We start from the raw sequence: 15,903 nt of genomic DNA, 5'->3' as shown, positions 1-15,903 counted from the left end.
TCCATTTTGCAGGGTCCTTTTTACTTTGTTTGTTTTGTTTCAGTGTTGCAGTGTCTCCACTTAACTTTAGGAGGGTATTTTATGAAATTTCCCTTTTTCTTGAATATATCATTTTATTTTTTTGCTTTCTTCTCACTATTTAAACAAGAGGCTTTCTTTTTGTCTGGTCATCTTCATTGGAAATCTGAATATGAGAAGGAACTTAGGTATTGTGAGCTTCACCAAAAGGCTATCTGGATTGATTTGAATTACTTAATGGAAAGAAGATTTCAGCTGATATGTCAAAATAAATTCATTGGTATATTGGAAATTTTCAAAGGTGATATTTCCACATGATTGATGGTTATAAAACACATTCAGTGTTTCCAAGATAATATTATTGAGTTTCTGACTCAGTAATGTATCAGAAAATCAAATGTAATTTTCATACTGTAAAACTTAAGCATAATTTTTTTCTTAAGGCAATTTGGAACCAAATTAATACAAATATTTGTTTAAAAGAGCAAGCCAGTTTGAGTGTTAAAAATACTTGTGAAGTACTTCTTATATTTAAAGAGTAATTTGAAATAGCCAAAAAGGTGAAGGCTAAATAAAAAATAATACAGTTAATAACTGTATTTATAAAGGAAAATATTCAATACTATATGTGCCTGTGTTCCCTCAGATTAGTGAACATTAGTAATATACATTGTTTTAATACTCTTTCCTCTGGTATATTCTAAGAAGACATTTTTCTAACACTGTAGCTAGTTGTATTGCCTGACAGGAGAATAAGTATACATCTCCTAAGTTAATTAATTTTGCTTAATTGTAAATAGCAGACATTTGTTTGTTATTTTATAAAAAACAAAAAACAAAAAAACTACAGTCTGGAGAGACAGCTTGAATACCAAACTGTGTAATTTCTAAAGCTCATGGCATAAGGAAAGTATAAATTAAATGCAATAAGAACTCACAGTTAAGGATAACTTCCATTGGGAGAGAACGTTAATAAAAGAAGGAACACATCAGCTGGGACTTTAAGGAAGAATTAGGTTTGTGCCGATGGAGAAAATGCTTTCCCTATCTAGTAATGGTTAGCAGAGATACAAAGGTAGAAGTTGTTGTGGAATGTAAAAATTCGATTGAGCTGATGATGTGTAAGGTGCCTGAAGAGTGGGATATATAAGGAAAATTTGGTTGGCTCAGTGATTGTCAATTTTGGCTATAAATTGGAACCACTTGGGAAGTCTTTAAAAATATTGGTGCCCTAGCTCATCTAGTTCTAAGTATATCAACATATTTGGCAATAGGACACCAGGTGTTAATTTTGAAGTTCCCTGAATGATTATAATATGGTTGAGAACTGTTGTAAGGACTTTTGACAGTTTTCTTGACAAACTACCTCTTTGGTTTTTCTGTTAGTATAAATAAACCAAACACAAACATTCACAAAATTCAAGCATTTTTATATATGTAGGACCCTTGACTTTACATTGATGAGCAAAGAGTTCATGTGTTATTAGTCTGTGATTTAGTGTTCTTGCATTTTTACTAATTTTGTTCATATATTTGCCACTATTTTATTGTCACAATTTCAATGAATTGTTCTCTAAAATAAAGAAACACAAACTTCTAATATACTGTAGTCTCTAAGAATTAAGAGTCTCTACTATTAGAATTACAGAAGACCTCATTTTTAGTTTCTTTTTTATGAAATGAGTATAGTAGTACTAATCGTTCTAGGTTATTTGTAGCTAATGTTAAATGTATATTATGATCATTTTTTAGTTTATACATTTCTGATTCATTTGGTTCTTATACATATGAGTTTAGTGCTTTGCTGTTTAAAAAAATTAAAACAAATAAAGCATAGGAACTTTCTGACAGTAAATAGAGTAAATTGTGTCATTGGTTTCCCAGGCACTTTAGAAATTGACATGTCAACATGAGTTAAAAAAGCATTTAACAGAAAATGTCATTTCAAAGTAACTCATATTTTTGGTATGCTTTTAAGTATTGAGTGCATTAAAATTTATCAGAATGCCATTTAAATATTTTTATAGGATGCTAGTGAGCAAAAGACAGAACTTGAAAGACTAAAGCTCAGGATAGCAGATGAAGTTGTTAAAATTGAAGAAAGAAAAAACAAAATTGATGATGAATTAAAAGAAGTACAGGTAAGTTAAAAAACGGAAACATTGTAAGAGCCATTTACATTTTTGACTGCTAGTTGTGTAAAGGATTTTAAACATTACTTGTTCAACTTATTTTTCTAATAGTATTAGCAAATGTGGCTCTAACTAGAATATTTGTGAAAGAGAAGCATGCAGGAAAATCTTCTGGAGGAAGTAACCAAATTAACTGATCAGAGTTAAAAATAATCTTTATTTTCTGTGAATCATGTTGTTTCGAATGTAGAGGAAAAAAATGTGGTGTGGGTAAATTAAGACAAACTCTTAAGCTCTTTTTCCTGAGACTTGACTAAATTAACGAACTAGTTCTAGAATATAAAGAGCCTTGAACATGGCAATTTGTCTCAAAACATAGTAGATTTTCCAGATTAGATGTTGCAGTTATTGGTGGCAAGGACTCTTACATTCTCACCTTGAGCATTTTGTACTTTATGTGTTTTAAAGTATTTTGATATTGGAAGAGAAAGCATATTAGTAACTAGAGTTATCTTTATTAAAATTATAAATATTCAATAATGTATAATGAGTTAACCATTTTTATGTATATCTTTTGAAAGTGAAAACACCTTTTTTGGCCAGTTTATTTCTTTATTTTCTTTCTTGTTTATTTTTCTACAGTTGTCCCAATTTTTCCCCCCTTGCTGTCCCTCCACCCAGCCCACCCCTCTCTCCCATAGTCAATCCCCAAACCGTGGTCCGTCTGTGGGTCATTCATACGTGTTCTTTGACTAGTCCCTTCCCCTTCTTTCTACAGTTTCCCCCTCTCCCATTACCTATGGCAGCTGTCAAGTCAGTTTGTCCTGTGTTCCCATGTCTCTGGTTCTGTTTTGTCTTTTAGCCTCTGGTGAATGAAGCGAAACTAGCAGTTGGAAACATTAAGCCAGAATCTCTTTCAGAAATTCGCTCACTGCGTATGCCACCTGATGTAATCAGAGACATTCTTGAAGGAGTTTTAAGGTTGATGGGTATCTTTGATACATCTTGGGTGAGCATGAAAAGGTAAAGTTTTATATTTGTGAAAAATGTTATTTTCAATGAATTACATATTCCTTTATATTAATATTTAAAAATATGTGTTATGTTTCTCAAACTGAACTTCATCTAATTGCCTAGTTGTACACTTTGTCCTGATATTTCAAGATTTTCTATGTAACATACATTGAGGTCTATATTTTCCTTCCTCCATAAGTTATTTTTAAAAGTGTCAAAAGAGCAGAAAAGGAAAGCTTTCAAGTCTTCTTTTTTTTTTAAAGATTTTATTTATTTATTTTTAGAGAAGGAAGGGAGGGAGATAGAGAGAGAGAGAGAAACATCAATGTGCGGTTGCTGGGGGTTATGGCCTGCAACCCAGGCATGTACCCTGGCTGGGAATCGAACCTGCGACACTTTGGTTCGCAGCCCGTGCTCAATCCACTGAGCTACGCCAGCCAGGTCAGCTTTCAAGTTTTTAAGAATTTCTCAATAAATATGATAATTTTTTGGAATATTTGGTCCTTACACAGTTGAGCATTGTGTTTACTATAATTTACTGATGAAGAAAATATAGTCACTAGTCCCAGAGTCTTGCACTCTTTGCAGAGACGAGAGGTGAGAGCCCCATAAATAATTCAAGAAAAATGTATACTACGAAAGACTGAGTAGTCACTAAATATGAAACTGTGCAGCTGCAGATTTTATATTATAGCAATGTTATTATGGTACTCAATTCCACTTTAAGTATTCGGATGATAGTAAAATCCTTTTCTGTCTGGAGATGGCAGAAGAGATATAGGTTCAGAGAACACTTTAAACACTGATCTTAGAAAGCAGGAAAAATTTCTTGTACATCCTAGAACATATGAGTACTCAGTAATTCACATAAAGGGATATGGGTAGAATAGTGGAGTTGTAATTCCTATATTTCAGTGTACCAGGTTATTCATGGAATATTAGGAATACTGTTGTGCATCTTTTTGGAGTTCTTCCTTGTTGTTTATTTAAAAAAATGGATAGTCTATTTGAAGCTTACATACTTTAGTCTCCTATTTTTTGTTAGCTAATAAATTAAAACTATGGTATACACCATTTTGTTAAATTGATATTTTTTTAAGAAATAGCAAATTTTATCTAACCTCATTTGAAGTAATGTGCTTTAATTTTAGTTTTCTTGCAAAAAGAGGTGTGAGAGAAGATATAGCAACCTTTGATGCACGAAACATTCCAAAGGAAATAAGAGAGAGTGTTGAAGAACTTCTGTTTAAAAATAAAGGGTCTTTTGATCCAAAGGTAATTTTTAAGAGTTCTGCCATAAATTCTTCCATAGTATATAATATTCTTCTTATTAAAAAGTGATGTTATTATCAATTGCTTAGATTGTCTAATAACTAAAGATAAAAATAAGCTATATATATTATATTTAGAAGCACTAACCGGCAAAATTAGGTAAACTAGAATCCAGGTTGGAGGTGGGAGGCAGTGCATCTCTCATGCACTGCTGTTAGTCTCTCTTGTCTTAGCTCCCAATGTGCTTGGTATGCTTTTCTTCCTTCCTATGTGCTTGTTATATGAAACAGATAACTGTGTTAGGGCACTTGTATCTAATTTCAGTGAATAGTTTAAATTCCATGATTCTGGTATTTTTTCTTTTTAGATCCTTTATTCAAAATGTTTTGTACATCTTCTCTGACACTAGTAGCCATGGTTTGAAAATTGCTTTTATTTAATAAAGATGTATCCCATGTAGAGAAGAGGAAGAATTGATGCTTGGACATTGTTGTGGGTAGAAACATAGAGTAGTTAATATGTCGATAAAACATCATTATATTAAAGGTTGTATGGAGTTCAAAAATTTTGAAGCAAAAGTAAGGAGCACCTTAATCAAAATAACTCACTTTGTTTTAATTGAACTCTAAGCCCAAACCTTCATTTGGAGGATAATTTTTGAAATAAATGCTTAAGTAAACTATAATAGAATTAACTTGGCATTTACTTTAAATTAAGATGCTGGATAACTTCTGATGGGTTTTTCAGAATGCGAAGCGTGCCAGCACTGCCGCTGCTCCTTTGGCTGCCTGGGTTAAAGCAAATGTGCAGTATTCCCACGTCTTGGAGCGAATTCAGCCTTTGGAAACTGAACAAGCTGGATTAGAATCGTAAGTGACATATAAAATATAAACAATTCTAACCTTGACTTATTACTAACAATTTGATGACTTAGTTGTATTATTAGGATTTATTTAGGATTTCTTGTCTATATCTACAAAGAAAGCTGACAACACTAAAACATATAAACTGAGTCAGTTAATTGTAAATTAGGTGTTAAACAGACTGAGAAAAACCAGTTAGAAGGAGATGGGAAGTAGAACCAATCACTTTCTATTTCCTACCATTTTTATGTTGTTGGAAGGATAAGTCAGTATAAATTTTTTTAGAAAGAGCTGACGTTTTGTAAAGGGATAATATTGAAGTATGAAATAGTAGGTTTTGGAAATTTAGGGCTTTTATATATGCTTTTGTCTTCTATGTTCTAGCAGATGTTTAGTGTGTATTTTCTGAAACATTGGGCAAGTAGGGGTAAAATTAAACCATTTGTTTTCGAGTCTTAAAAATCTCAATTTGCTATAGTTACTAGGCTAGCATAGAATTTTATCTCATTTGCTCTCTGAAGACTAAGAGATACATTATGTTCTTGATTGTTCAGTGTTTGATAATATCCATTCTTACTGTAGAAAACATTTTTAGCTCCTAAACTTCATAATATAATTTTGTGAATTTTTTGTGTTAAATCATGTTAAATTCATACATTTTTTACTACATAAATATTTTTCACAGCTGAGACATAAGTTTTATTAGTGTATTTCCTTTTTTGTACACCTCTTTATTTTCTGTAATATTAATAACTACCTCATTTTTTTCAAATGATTTTTTTTCTATTTACATATCACGTATTTATTTGTGGTCTTCCTGTCAAACCCTAAAACGTATTCAGTGTCTATGCGTTCTATTTGATTTTTCTTAGCATCACCCACCCTAGAGCCTTTTGTCCTTCTGTTTCATTGTAGATTAGTTCTTGTGAATTCTCACCATTTTTGTGGAATTATCTTTGTTTTCTCATTGTATTCTTTTATTATGACCACCTGCTTTTATCTTTTAATTTAGTCCTTCATTTTCAAGAGTGCTTCCTCCACATTAGCTTCCTAAAAAAGTGTAAACAGGATAAAAAGTATTTTGAGATCTTTCAATGTCTAAAATTATCTATATTATACCATTTGGGCTGGGCTTAGAACACTAGGCTAGGTATCATTTGATCTCGCAATTTTGAAGGCTTTTTCTATTACAGTGGTTCTCAAAGTGTGGTTCCTGAGCCAGCAGCTTCAGTGTCATCTGGGAACTTGCTAAAAATATACGTTTTTGAGCTGCAGTCATACTTACTGAATCAGATGCACTGTGTGTGGTGGGGTGGGGGTGGTGAGGCCCTGTGGTCTGTTTTGATAATCCCACCAGGAGATTGCAGTGCATGAATGCCTAGCAGTATGCAGCAGTATGCCCTGGCCATTTGATAGCAACCTCTCAATGTTTATGGGTATTCTGGGGGGAAGAAGTCAGTCATTTCTCTAGAAGAATCCTCTTAGCTTCTGCTTGCCATGTGGGCAGCAATGGATGGGGGTGAGTGAGGGGGATAAGCTTGATTTCCAGGACTGTGCTAAGATAGGTCACTCTCAGTGGGGGAGACAGTCTAAGGTCAAACTCTTTGTAGTGTCAGCTCTTAAACAATCCTCTGTATTTAGCTCTCATTATCGTCAGAGGTACCTGTTGTCTACATTTCCTGAGCATTTTAGAATTCTTCTTTCAGCTCCCCTTCCTGCAGCCATTCACCTTCTGGCCTTTTGCATTCTGGTATGTTATCACCTTTCAAAATTTTGTTAAATTATTCTTTTGTAATACTTTCCTCCTTTATTATCTTTCTTCTTTTTTATTCCCTTGGTTTCATTTGGTAGAGTTTTAAGAAGGGATAGTAGATAAATCTACCTATGTTTTTTATCCAGAAATCTACACACATGAGTATTTTTAAATATAGATTCCTGGAAATGGTATGGTTAAGTCATAATATACTTTTAACTTTAGCATTGCTTTTTAATTCAAATTATAAGTTGTTACAACTCCTGAATTATTGAGTTTTTATTGTCATTTATTTACTGCAAGATTACATTTTAAGGAGCTAATGTTGCATTTTGTTGATAATCTAAAATGGAATGACTTTTTAAAAATGGAATTATATTTTAGAAATTTGAAGAAAACTGAAGATAGAAAAAGGAAACTAGAAGAGCTTCTTAATTCTGTTGGTCAGAGAGTATCAGAACTCAAAGAGAAGTAAGTTAAGTTTTATAATATATTTTGGATATTTTGAAAACATACCTCAACTACATTGTAATTTTGAAAATCTGTTATATTACTATTTTTACTTCTTTTTGTTATTTATCACTAACATTGGGAAAGGTATAAAATAATATAAAAGGTACTTCCTTTGAAAAAGAAGTTTTTATGATAAGAATAAAAGTATTTTAAGTCTGTATTGAAATAGTTATCACTATATAAATACAAATGTATATATTTGTTTATTTCCAAGCATTGGAAAATGGAGCAAAATAAAATTTAATGAGTTAATGCTGAGAGTATTTACATTTGGTATTCCTGTTTCTTTATTGTTTTGACTTTAATATTTTAGACTCCTTTATTTCAGATGATGCTATTATATAATTGTCCATGAGGGTGTATAATCACATTAAAAATCAAAGTTAAATTTATTTAACTTTGTCCTTTTTGGTGTTGAAAAATATTCCCTGTATAAATATTATACCCAAACTTAAGGACCATTTATGAATATTATTATATTATTAATCTTGTTACAGAACAGGGCCAAAGGGGGTACAATATACTATTACTGAAAGGACCCCCCACTAGGTTCACATTGTCTGCTGACAAAGGAAGGGCACCTCTCAATGCCAGAGATTTGTGAAAAGGAAAGGAAATGTTTATAAAAAGCTATACAGTCTTAAAGTAGTGACCTAATGTCTTCATTAAAATATCAAAGTCCTTTAGGATACCACAGACACACACACACACACACACACACACACACACACACAGAGTCTTTCCTTCTCCCTCTGCCCTAGTCTGGCTGCTGTATCTCAGGAAAAGTAGAGGTCTGTGATTCAGGCTCCTGGCACCATCATTTGTGTCACTGCCAAGATCTTCAGTTAATCCAAACCCATGTGGCACCTTCTTATGGCCCACCAACAAAAGTCCTTGCACCCCTTTTCTTCCAGGCAAATTCTCTCTTATTTCTTAAGCCATGTGGCCAAAAGGAGCACCCCAAAACTGTGGGGTCCCCACTCTCGCCAAAGCCACGGGGGTCCCCCATCAAAGCTGCAGGGGTCACCACCCTGGCAAAATCACATGGCTCTCTTTGCCACATGGGTCCCTCCAGACTGCCGCAGCCACATGATCCTCTCCTCAGTGGTTGCCATGTCTGGGTTTAAATCCTTGCACCAGTCTTCCTCTGCAGCCTCATTTCCGACTCCTCCCACAATTGGCTGCACTTGCCAGCACTCCCATATCCTTCCAGCTTTACTGGGCTGCCACAGTGAGTCTGGGCAGGTGTGGCCCCATGGCTTGGAGCCAATCATCTCCAAGCTCTCACATAGGTGCTGTAACTAGGGGGAGTTGCCTCCCAGTTAAGGCTTGGGTGGAAGTCACTCTTTTCTCCCTGGCTCAATGCTTGGCCACACCTGTTTAACATATCTATGAAACCAATTAAAGGTTATAGATATGTTAAATGACTCTGTCAGAGGTTAGCTGCAAAGCTGTTGCTATGCAAAACAGCTCTCAATGGCCCTGCTCCACGTGTCCCTTTCCCCAACTCATACCTGTGGCGGTGGAGGGGGGCGTTGGTGAGGACATCCTATATATTTTTCTAATATTTCCTGAACACTTTGAGTTCTGGACCCCATTCCACATCCCTATTTGGGGCCCCTGCTCTTGGCTGCACACTGTTACAATCTTAAAACCTTTCATGTACCTCTGGGTTCCTGTGATTGCTATTTAGTGTGGGATAGAAAGTATTAGGATGGGAATTATTATAAACGTGGGAACATTTTTCTTTAAAGAATGTAAAGATTGGAAAAGGGAGCATACTGTAGTCCCCCATTATCTAAGGGGAATATGTCCTAAGACCCCCATTGATGCCTGAAACTGTGGATAGTGCCGAAATCTATTTATACTATATTTGTTTCTTATACATTCATGGCTATGATGAAATTTAATTTATGAATTACAGTAAATATGAAAAATAGCAAATAATAAAATAACACAATCATAATGTACCATAATAAAAGTTATGTGAATGTGGTCACTAGTTTCAGGGGACCTTTTGTTGAAGTCTTCATATTATACACATTTCAGTCGGAACAGGTTTTCTCTCTGTGTCTTCTACCCACAAATTTAATGCCTTTTACATCTTAACTAAGTACTTATCATGCAATGTGGCCATAAACTTTGTAGCTTGACATGCAACAGCAAAACTAACATGAATTTCTTTTTTTTTTTTTCACAATTTCATGGATAGAAGATTCATTCTTACCATAGATCTTAGGAATCTCAGCATATGACTTTTTTCTAAGTGGAGAAATCTCACATTTTCACTTGAACAAGCACTTTTCAGCTTTTCTTCGGCATATCTGAACTACCAGCATCACTACTCTTGAGCTTTGGGGCCACCATTAAGGAGAATATTGTTACTTGAACACAGCACTGTGATACTGCAACTGTCTCTCTCTATCTGATAACCCAGATGGGCACTAAGTGCCTTGTAGTGTGCACCACAGCATGGAGACCGTGGAAGAAGGGATGAGTCACTTCCGGGCATGCAGAGCTGGATAGTGTGAGATATCATCACACTACTCAGAATGGCTCACATTAAGAATTTATGAATTATTTGCTTTTTGGAATTTTCTATTAATACTTTTGGACTGTGGTTGACTACAGGTAACTGAAACTGTAGAAAGCAAAACCACAGGGGTGACTACTATATGCAGTTAAATATAGTATTTATTATTGTTTGCTTTCTGTTTTATGAACCTAAAATTTTTTCTGAAACACTTTTTTTCCAAGTGTTTTTCAAGTTGTGTGTTACATATCCATTTTTTGTAAGGAAGAAATAGAAATTATTGTACCAAGAAAGAACTTCATCAGATGAAAAACTCAATTTTTTCTCTATTTACTTGGGAAATAATTATCTATATTTATATATTTACTTCTCAAAAAATAAACCAAAAAGAAAATCTCAAACCCATAAATTTAGTGCTTTCAATATTCTTGAATATTTTTATGTTAGAAATATAGAGAAAAATCACATCATTTTCTTCCAGGTATAATGAAATAATTATTAAGAAATAGTGTATTCTTTTTAAAGTATTATATGCTCAGAATCAGTACTTATATTCAGCTCATTGTCCAGTATTTATTGAGTAGTTAGCATGTGATAGCAATATTTTGATTTGTATGTGTGTCAGGTATTGTACTAGGCACTTTGTGTATTTATTTTTTTAGTACTTAAAACAATACTGAAAGCAGGATATTCTTCCATTTTACATATTAGAAAGCTGAAGATTACAAAGGCTATTTTTGCCTAAGTTGAACAGCTAGTAAGTTACTAAGCTAGCATTAGATTCTAGAATTGCCTAACTCCGTGAAGTTTGTTTTTAATCACTACAAACTACTACTGATATTTTGTAAAGATTATTATGAAAACCTTCAGGATTAACTTTGAATTTCAAGTAAAGCAGAATGGCATTTTTCATTTTAGAGCCATTATCAAGAATGAATTAATTCTGGTTACTATGCAGTTACTTATGATTCTTAATTAAAATTTCATTGACTCTAGGTTGTGAGTAACAATCTTATTTTCCTGTATAGTTATAAAGATGAGGGAGTTTTCAGGAACATCTATAAAGGACACATGGACAGTACCAAAGGGGGTTAGGATCAAGGGTGGGAAGCCAGGATGGCTGATGTGGTGCAGAGTGGGGGGATAAAATGGAGTCAAATGTACTTGAACAATAATTAAATTAAAAAAAACATTTTAAAAAGATGAGAGAGTTGAAAAAGTAAGCATGATGTATCAATTTTTAAGTCATAATTTGACCACATTAAGGATACATTTGCCATTGTTTATACAACTCCTACAGAAACATGCAAGTCAATTTAATTCATCAAATATTTATCACAAAACAAAGTATAATGTGTACAAGGTATAGTAATAATTATTAAGTTGAACAGAGGTGTGGTTTCTGTTTCCAGGTCTAGAGCAATGTGTCCAAAGAACTTTATGAATTGATGTAAATGTTCTGTAATCTCCTGTCCACTGTGATAGCTATTAGTGATAGAATGTGACTAATGAGAAGTTGGAATATGGATAATATGACTGAGGAATTGAATCTCAAATTTTATTTAATTTCCATTAATTTAAATTTAAGTAGCCACCTGCTGCTAGTGGCTACCATATTGGATATATGAGTTTTAGAGTTTTATGTCTAAGGGAAGAAGGAAAAGAGCACTTCAAGAGGCAATAAAATGTACTGTAAAGTTCATGCAACTTAATATCAGACACAACTACACATGAAGTTTTAGACCCTCTGCTAACTATTGGTGAGACCTCTGTAATAAGCTGTTTGGATATACGTCTCTATATCCTGGGGATTTTGTAAGTGCTTACTTACATATTTGTTGAAGAACTAAGTACCCATGTGGAATATTACTATTATGTTTAGTAAAACAATAAATTCATAGAGGTGTTTTTTGAGGAAACTAATTTTAAAAGAGCTATACATTTTGGTGAATGGGCATATAGGGATAGAATATATATAATTGACTGGGTATTTGAGGTGAATTTAAAAATTTTATTTCTATTTTTGATAGCTAGATATTTAAGAGAATTAAAGTGAAGAGTGAGGTAGGGACAAGGAAGGAATCAAAGGTGTTCTAGGCAAATGTAACATCCTGAAGAAGGGCACAGCAGATGAAGGGTGGAGCATTTTCTGGGAATAATTACTCAGATGTTTATATGTAGTTTTTTGGACTGGAATAGAATGAAATATACCTGAAAAGATAAATCAGATTAATCTTATGACAAGGTCTTGAATGTCATATGGAACAGTTTGTACAGTGGATTAATGCCCTGTGAGAATTCTTTCCCTCTCTCTCTTTCTCTCTCTCTCTCTCTCTCTCTCTCTCTCTCTCTCTCTCACACACACACACACACACACATATTGGGTATATGTGCCTGTTCTGTAAATGAGATTTTGAATACAAATATTATTAGTATTATCATTAATTAAATTCTCATAGAAATAAGTTTTCTTTATTACCTAAGGATAATTTAATCCAGTCTCTCTTAAATTTCTTTGCCTTTAATGTTTTCATAGATTTCAGAGCAGGACTTCAGAGGCAGCCAAGCTTGAAGCTGAATTAAGCAAAGCACAAGAAACAATTAAAGCTGCAGAAGTCTTAATTAATCAGCTTGACCGAGAACACAAGAGATGGAATGCTCAGGTTTGTTTAAGAGAGAAACATCATAAAGGGCTTCCTTAAAATACTGGAAATTTATAATATATTTGTTAAAAAAATAAAAAGGAGAGAAATATCCATTAACTTTCAGCTGGCTTAGGATAAATGATCCAGGTATTAATGGCTGTTGTGTGAATTAATCTTTAAGCAGAGTGTCTTTACATGAATAGGTTTTAGACATAGCAGCCTGTTTCTCTTTTTTGTCTATGCTATTGAGGGGAAGGGCAGGGATGAAAAAGAGTTCATGGAAAATGGAGGATTCTTTAGAGATTTTTTTGAACTTCCCTTTACTAGGAGAGTAATTTTAGGATTTGACACTGTTAGCCATTTATTTCTTCTTGAAATACTCTGTTAAAATGTTGTCTCATGTTTTTGTTTTTTTGCTTGCTTCTCTTTAACCAGTTAGATTCCTTTCCTCACCACATTCTCCTCATCTGCTCATCCAATGTTTGATTGGCCTCAGTGTACCTTCCCTCAGCTCCTTTCTTTGCACCTATTCTGAAGTTACTTCATCCAAAGAATATCACCTTTGTTATGATGCTGACTAGAGCTATATATCTAGACTGCTGAGTTTTAAATTCATATTTCCAACTATACTTTAGATATTTGCACTTAACTGTCTCGGGAACTCAAACATAATATGTCTAAATTAACATATTTTCTTTTTCTCTTCCCAAATGTCTTTTATTTCGTAGCTCTGAGGCATCTTTCTTTTAGGCATCAAATCTGAAAGCATGTGGTTGTCTTAGACTCTTCCTGTTTGCTTGTGATCATCCATTTACAAATGTCTCTCATATGTGTCCTCTATCCTTAATTCCTTAATGCCAGTTCTTTTTTTCTCCTGAATTCTCCCAACTTGTCTTACTTCTATCTGACCATTTAATTGGTTTATTCATCAGTTTATTTATCTGTCTAAGTCCCAGTCATAACATCAGTCATGGACTGCCCTGTTTAAACACTTTAGATGTCTCATTGCTACCACAGGGTAAAATTGAAGCTCCTTCACATGGCATGTGAAACCTTTCGCAGTGTTTCTCCCTCCAGTCCTTCTGCCTCTCTCCTTTCATTACTTCTGAACTGCTACTTTTTCTCCTCAAGCTTATGCTTTAGCTACACTATGCTTTTAACTGATGAGCCTCAGTAAGTTATTTTTGTTTTGTGCCTCTGTTCATACTCTCTTTTTCCTTATTATATTTTACAGTGATATTAATAGTACATATTTATGACTGTGATAATACTGCTTTTATTAAAATCATTAGGAGCATCCAATGACAAAATACGTTCATCTTTACAAATATATTGGGATTTTACACATTTGTTTAATATCAGCAGGATCGAATATCTTGTTGATATTTTTACATTTTGACAATAGTGTTCAAGATAAGTTATTACTTTTAACCCATAAATGATTGTTTTTCTATAGTCAAAACTCTAATTATGAAGCTGTCATTTTTTTCCATGTTAAACCATATCCATACATTACTCTTTCTCTCTCTTTTTCCAGGTTGCAGAGATAACAGAAGAATTAGCTACTCTTCCTAAAAGAGCCCAGCTAGCTGCTGCCTTTATTACATATCTTTCTGCTGCTCCCGAGGGTCTGAGAAAAACCTGTTTGGAAGAATGGACCAAGTCAGCTAGTCTTGAAAGTTTGTATTTAGTTATTCATGAGTTTGAAATTTCAGTACACTAAAAATACATATTTTGTTTTTTTTGTCATTTTACTTTTTTTAAATGGGAAAAAAATACCTAAGTTAAAACATACTGTAGCTACTTTAGATTTGCTGAGTTCTACAAATGCTTTGAGAATTATTTTGTTATATTGATCTTTTATTCCTAAAATCACTCTATGAGACTGAGACCACTGAATTGTTTTTGATATTGCATGACTACAGTTAAACATTTTATAACTTTAATATTTACTGTAATTCCATATCTTGAGATGCAGGAACTACAAAATTCCTTGTGAATTTTGTGCTTTTCACAAATTATTATACTTGTGAAACATTCATTTAATAGATAGAAATATAGATGAAGTGAGTTTCATTTCTTTGTACTTTTTGGGTAAGCTTATTTTCCCTTTAGTATCTGGTATCAAATGGGGAAGAATGGATTCAATATTAAAGATGGTTATGAGATTTTTGTTTGAGTATATTTGAAAGACTTGTTTCCCCTTATCAAAGACAAGATTATTTTAGTGAAATACAATATTATTGATATCTTTAACTTTCCAGAATTTGATCTAAGGAGATTTCTTTGTACTGAAAGTGAGCAGTTAATTTGGAAAAGTGAAGGCCTACCATCAGATGACCTTTCCATAGAAAATGCAATTGTTATCTTACAGGTAATTAATCAATTTAATTTTCTCATTAGAAGTAGTTCTTTTGAATGTTGCTCCAGGAAGTACTTTCTTCGAATTCTTAGTCTTTCACAGTGTTCTTCTAAAGTGTGAAAATATTTTGCTAATGAAAATCCATTTATGATTCAGTTGGTGAATCTATAATTTTCGGTATAATTTTTTTACCTGAATATAAAAGTGTGAACTAAAGTGGTATTATTTTGGTGGCAAACTATGCTAAATTGATCTCTGTAATAGTAATAGAAATATGTTAGGAACACCTGATTCATGTAGTTGTACATTCCTTCATCTAGCATATATAATTTTATATTTTAATTTTGTTTTGTAGAAAAAAGTCATACAAACTGAAGATGAGCTAAGTTTTGGGTTTAAATTAGAGAGGACCATAGGAATATTTTGGAAAATTGTTCTTTCACATAGTATATGTTTCCAAAAATTCATTTAAAGTTGAAACTATTATAATATTATTCGTAGTGAATATGAAAAACAGATTTCAAATCATGTATACAAACAGAATATTTTTCTTTCTTTTTTTTTAAGATTTTATTCATCCATTTTTAGGGAGGGAAGGGGGGGAGAGAGAGAGAGAGAGAGAGGGAGAGAGAGAGAGAAAGAAAGAGAAAGAGCAATGTGCGGTTGCTGGGGTTTATGGCCAGCAACCCAGGCATGTACCCTGGCTGGGAATCGAACCTGGGACACTTTGGTTCCCAGCCCATGCTCAATCCACTGAGCTACACCAGCCAGGGCTACAAACAGAATATTTTTCAAATG

The 15,903-nt window shown here is 33.4% G+C and overlaps 1 protein-coding gene across 3 annotated transcripts in view; it reads left to right on the top strand.

Annotated features, from left to right (window-relative positions):
• The window catches only part of DYNC2H1 (dynein cytoplasmic 2 heavy chain 1), a 319,367-nt gene that overhangs the window by 111,069 nt on the left and 192,395 nt on the right, over positions 1-15,903 (top strand). For all 3 annotated transcript variants that reach the window (XM_036028642.1, XM_028516717.2, XM_028516716.2), the window contains exons 56-63: positions 2,046-2,159; positions 3,013-3,173; positions 4,316-4,439; positions 5,184-5,305; positions 7,437-7,523; positions 12,635-12,761; positions 14,281-14,422; positions 15,008-15,117. In XM_036028642.1, coding sequence (XP_035884535.1) covers positions 2,046-2,159; positions 3,013-3,173; positions 4,316-4,439; positions 5,184-5,305; positions 7,437-7,523; positions 12,635-12,761; positions 14,281-14,422; positions 15,008-15,117 — 987 coding nt within the window. The remainder of the gene's footprint in view (positions 1-2,045; positions 2,160-3,012; positions 3,174-4,315; positions 4,440-5,183; positions 5,306-7,436; positions 7,524-12,634; positions 12,762-14,280; positions 14,423-15,007; positions 15,118-15,903) is intronic.

This window comes from Phyllostomus discolor, chromosome 6 (genome assembly GCF_004126475.2).
Source record: "Phyllostomus discolor isolate MPI-MPIP mPhyDis1 chromosome 6, mPhyDis1.pri.v3, whole genome shotgun sequence".
Classification (NCBI taxonomy): Eukaryota; Metazoa; Chordata; class Mammalia; order Chiroptera; family Phyllostomidae; genus Phyllostomus; species Phyllostomus discolor.
The sequence above is the reverse complement of the archived record's forward strand: the minus strand, read 5'-3'. Positions and strand labels throughout refer to the sequence as shown.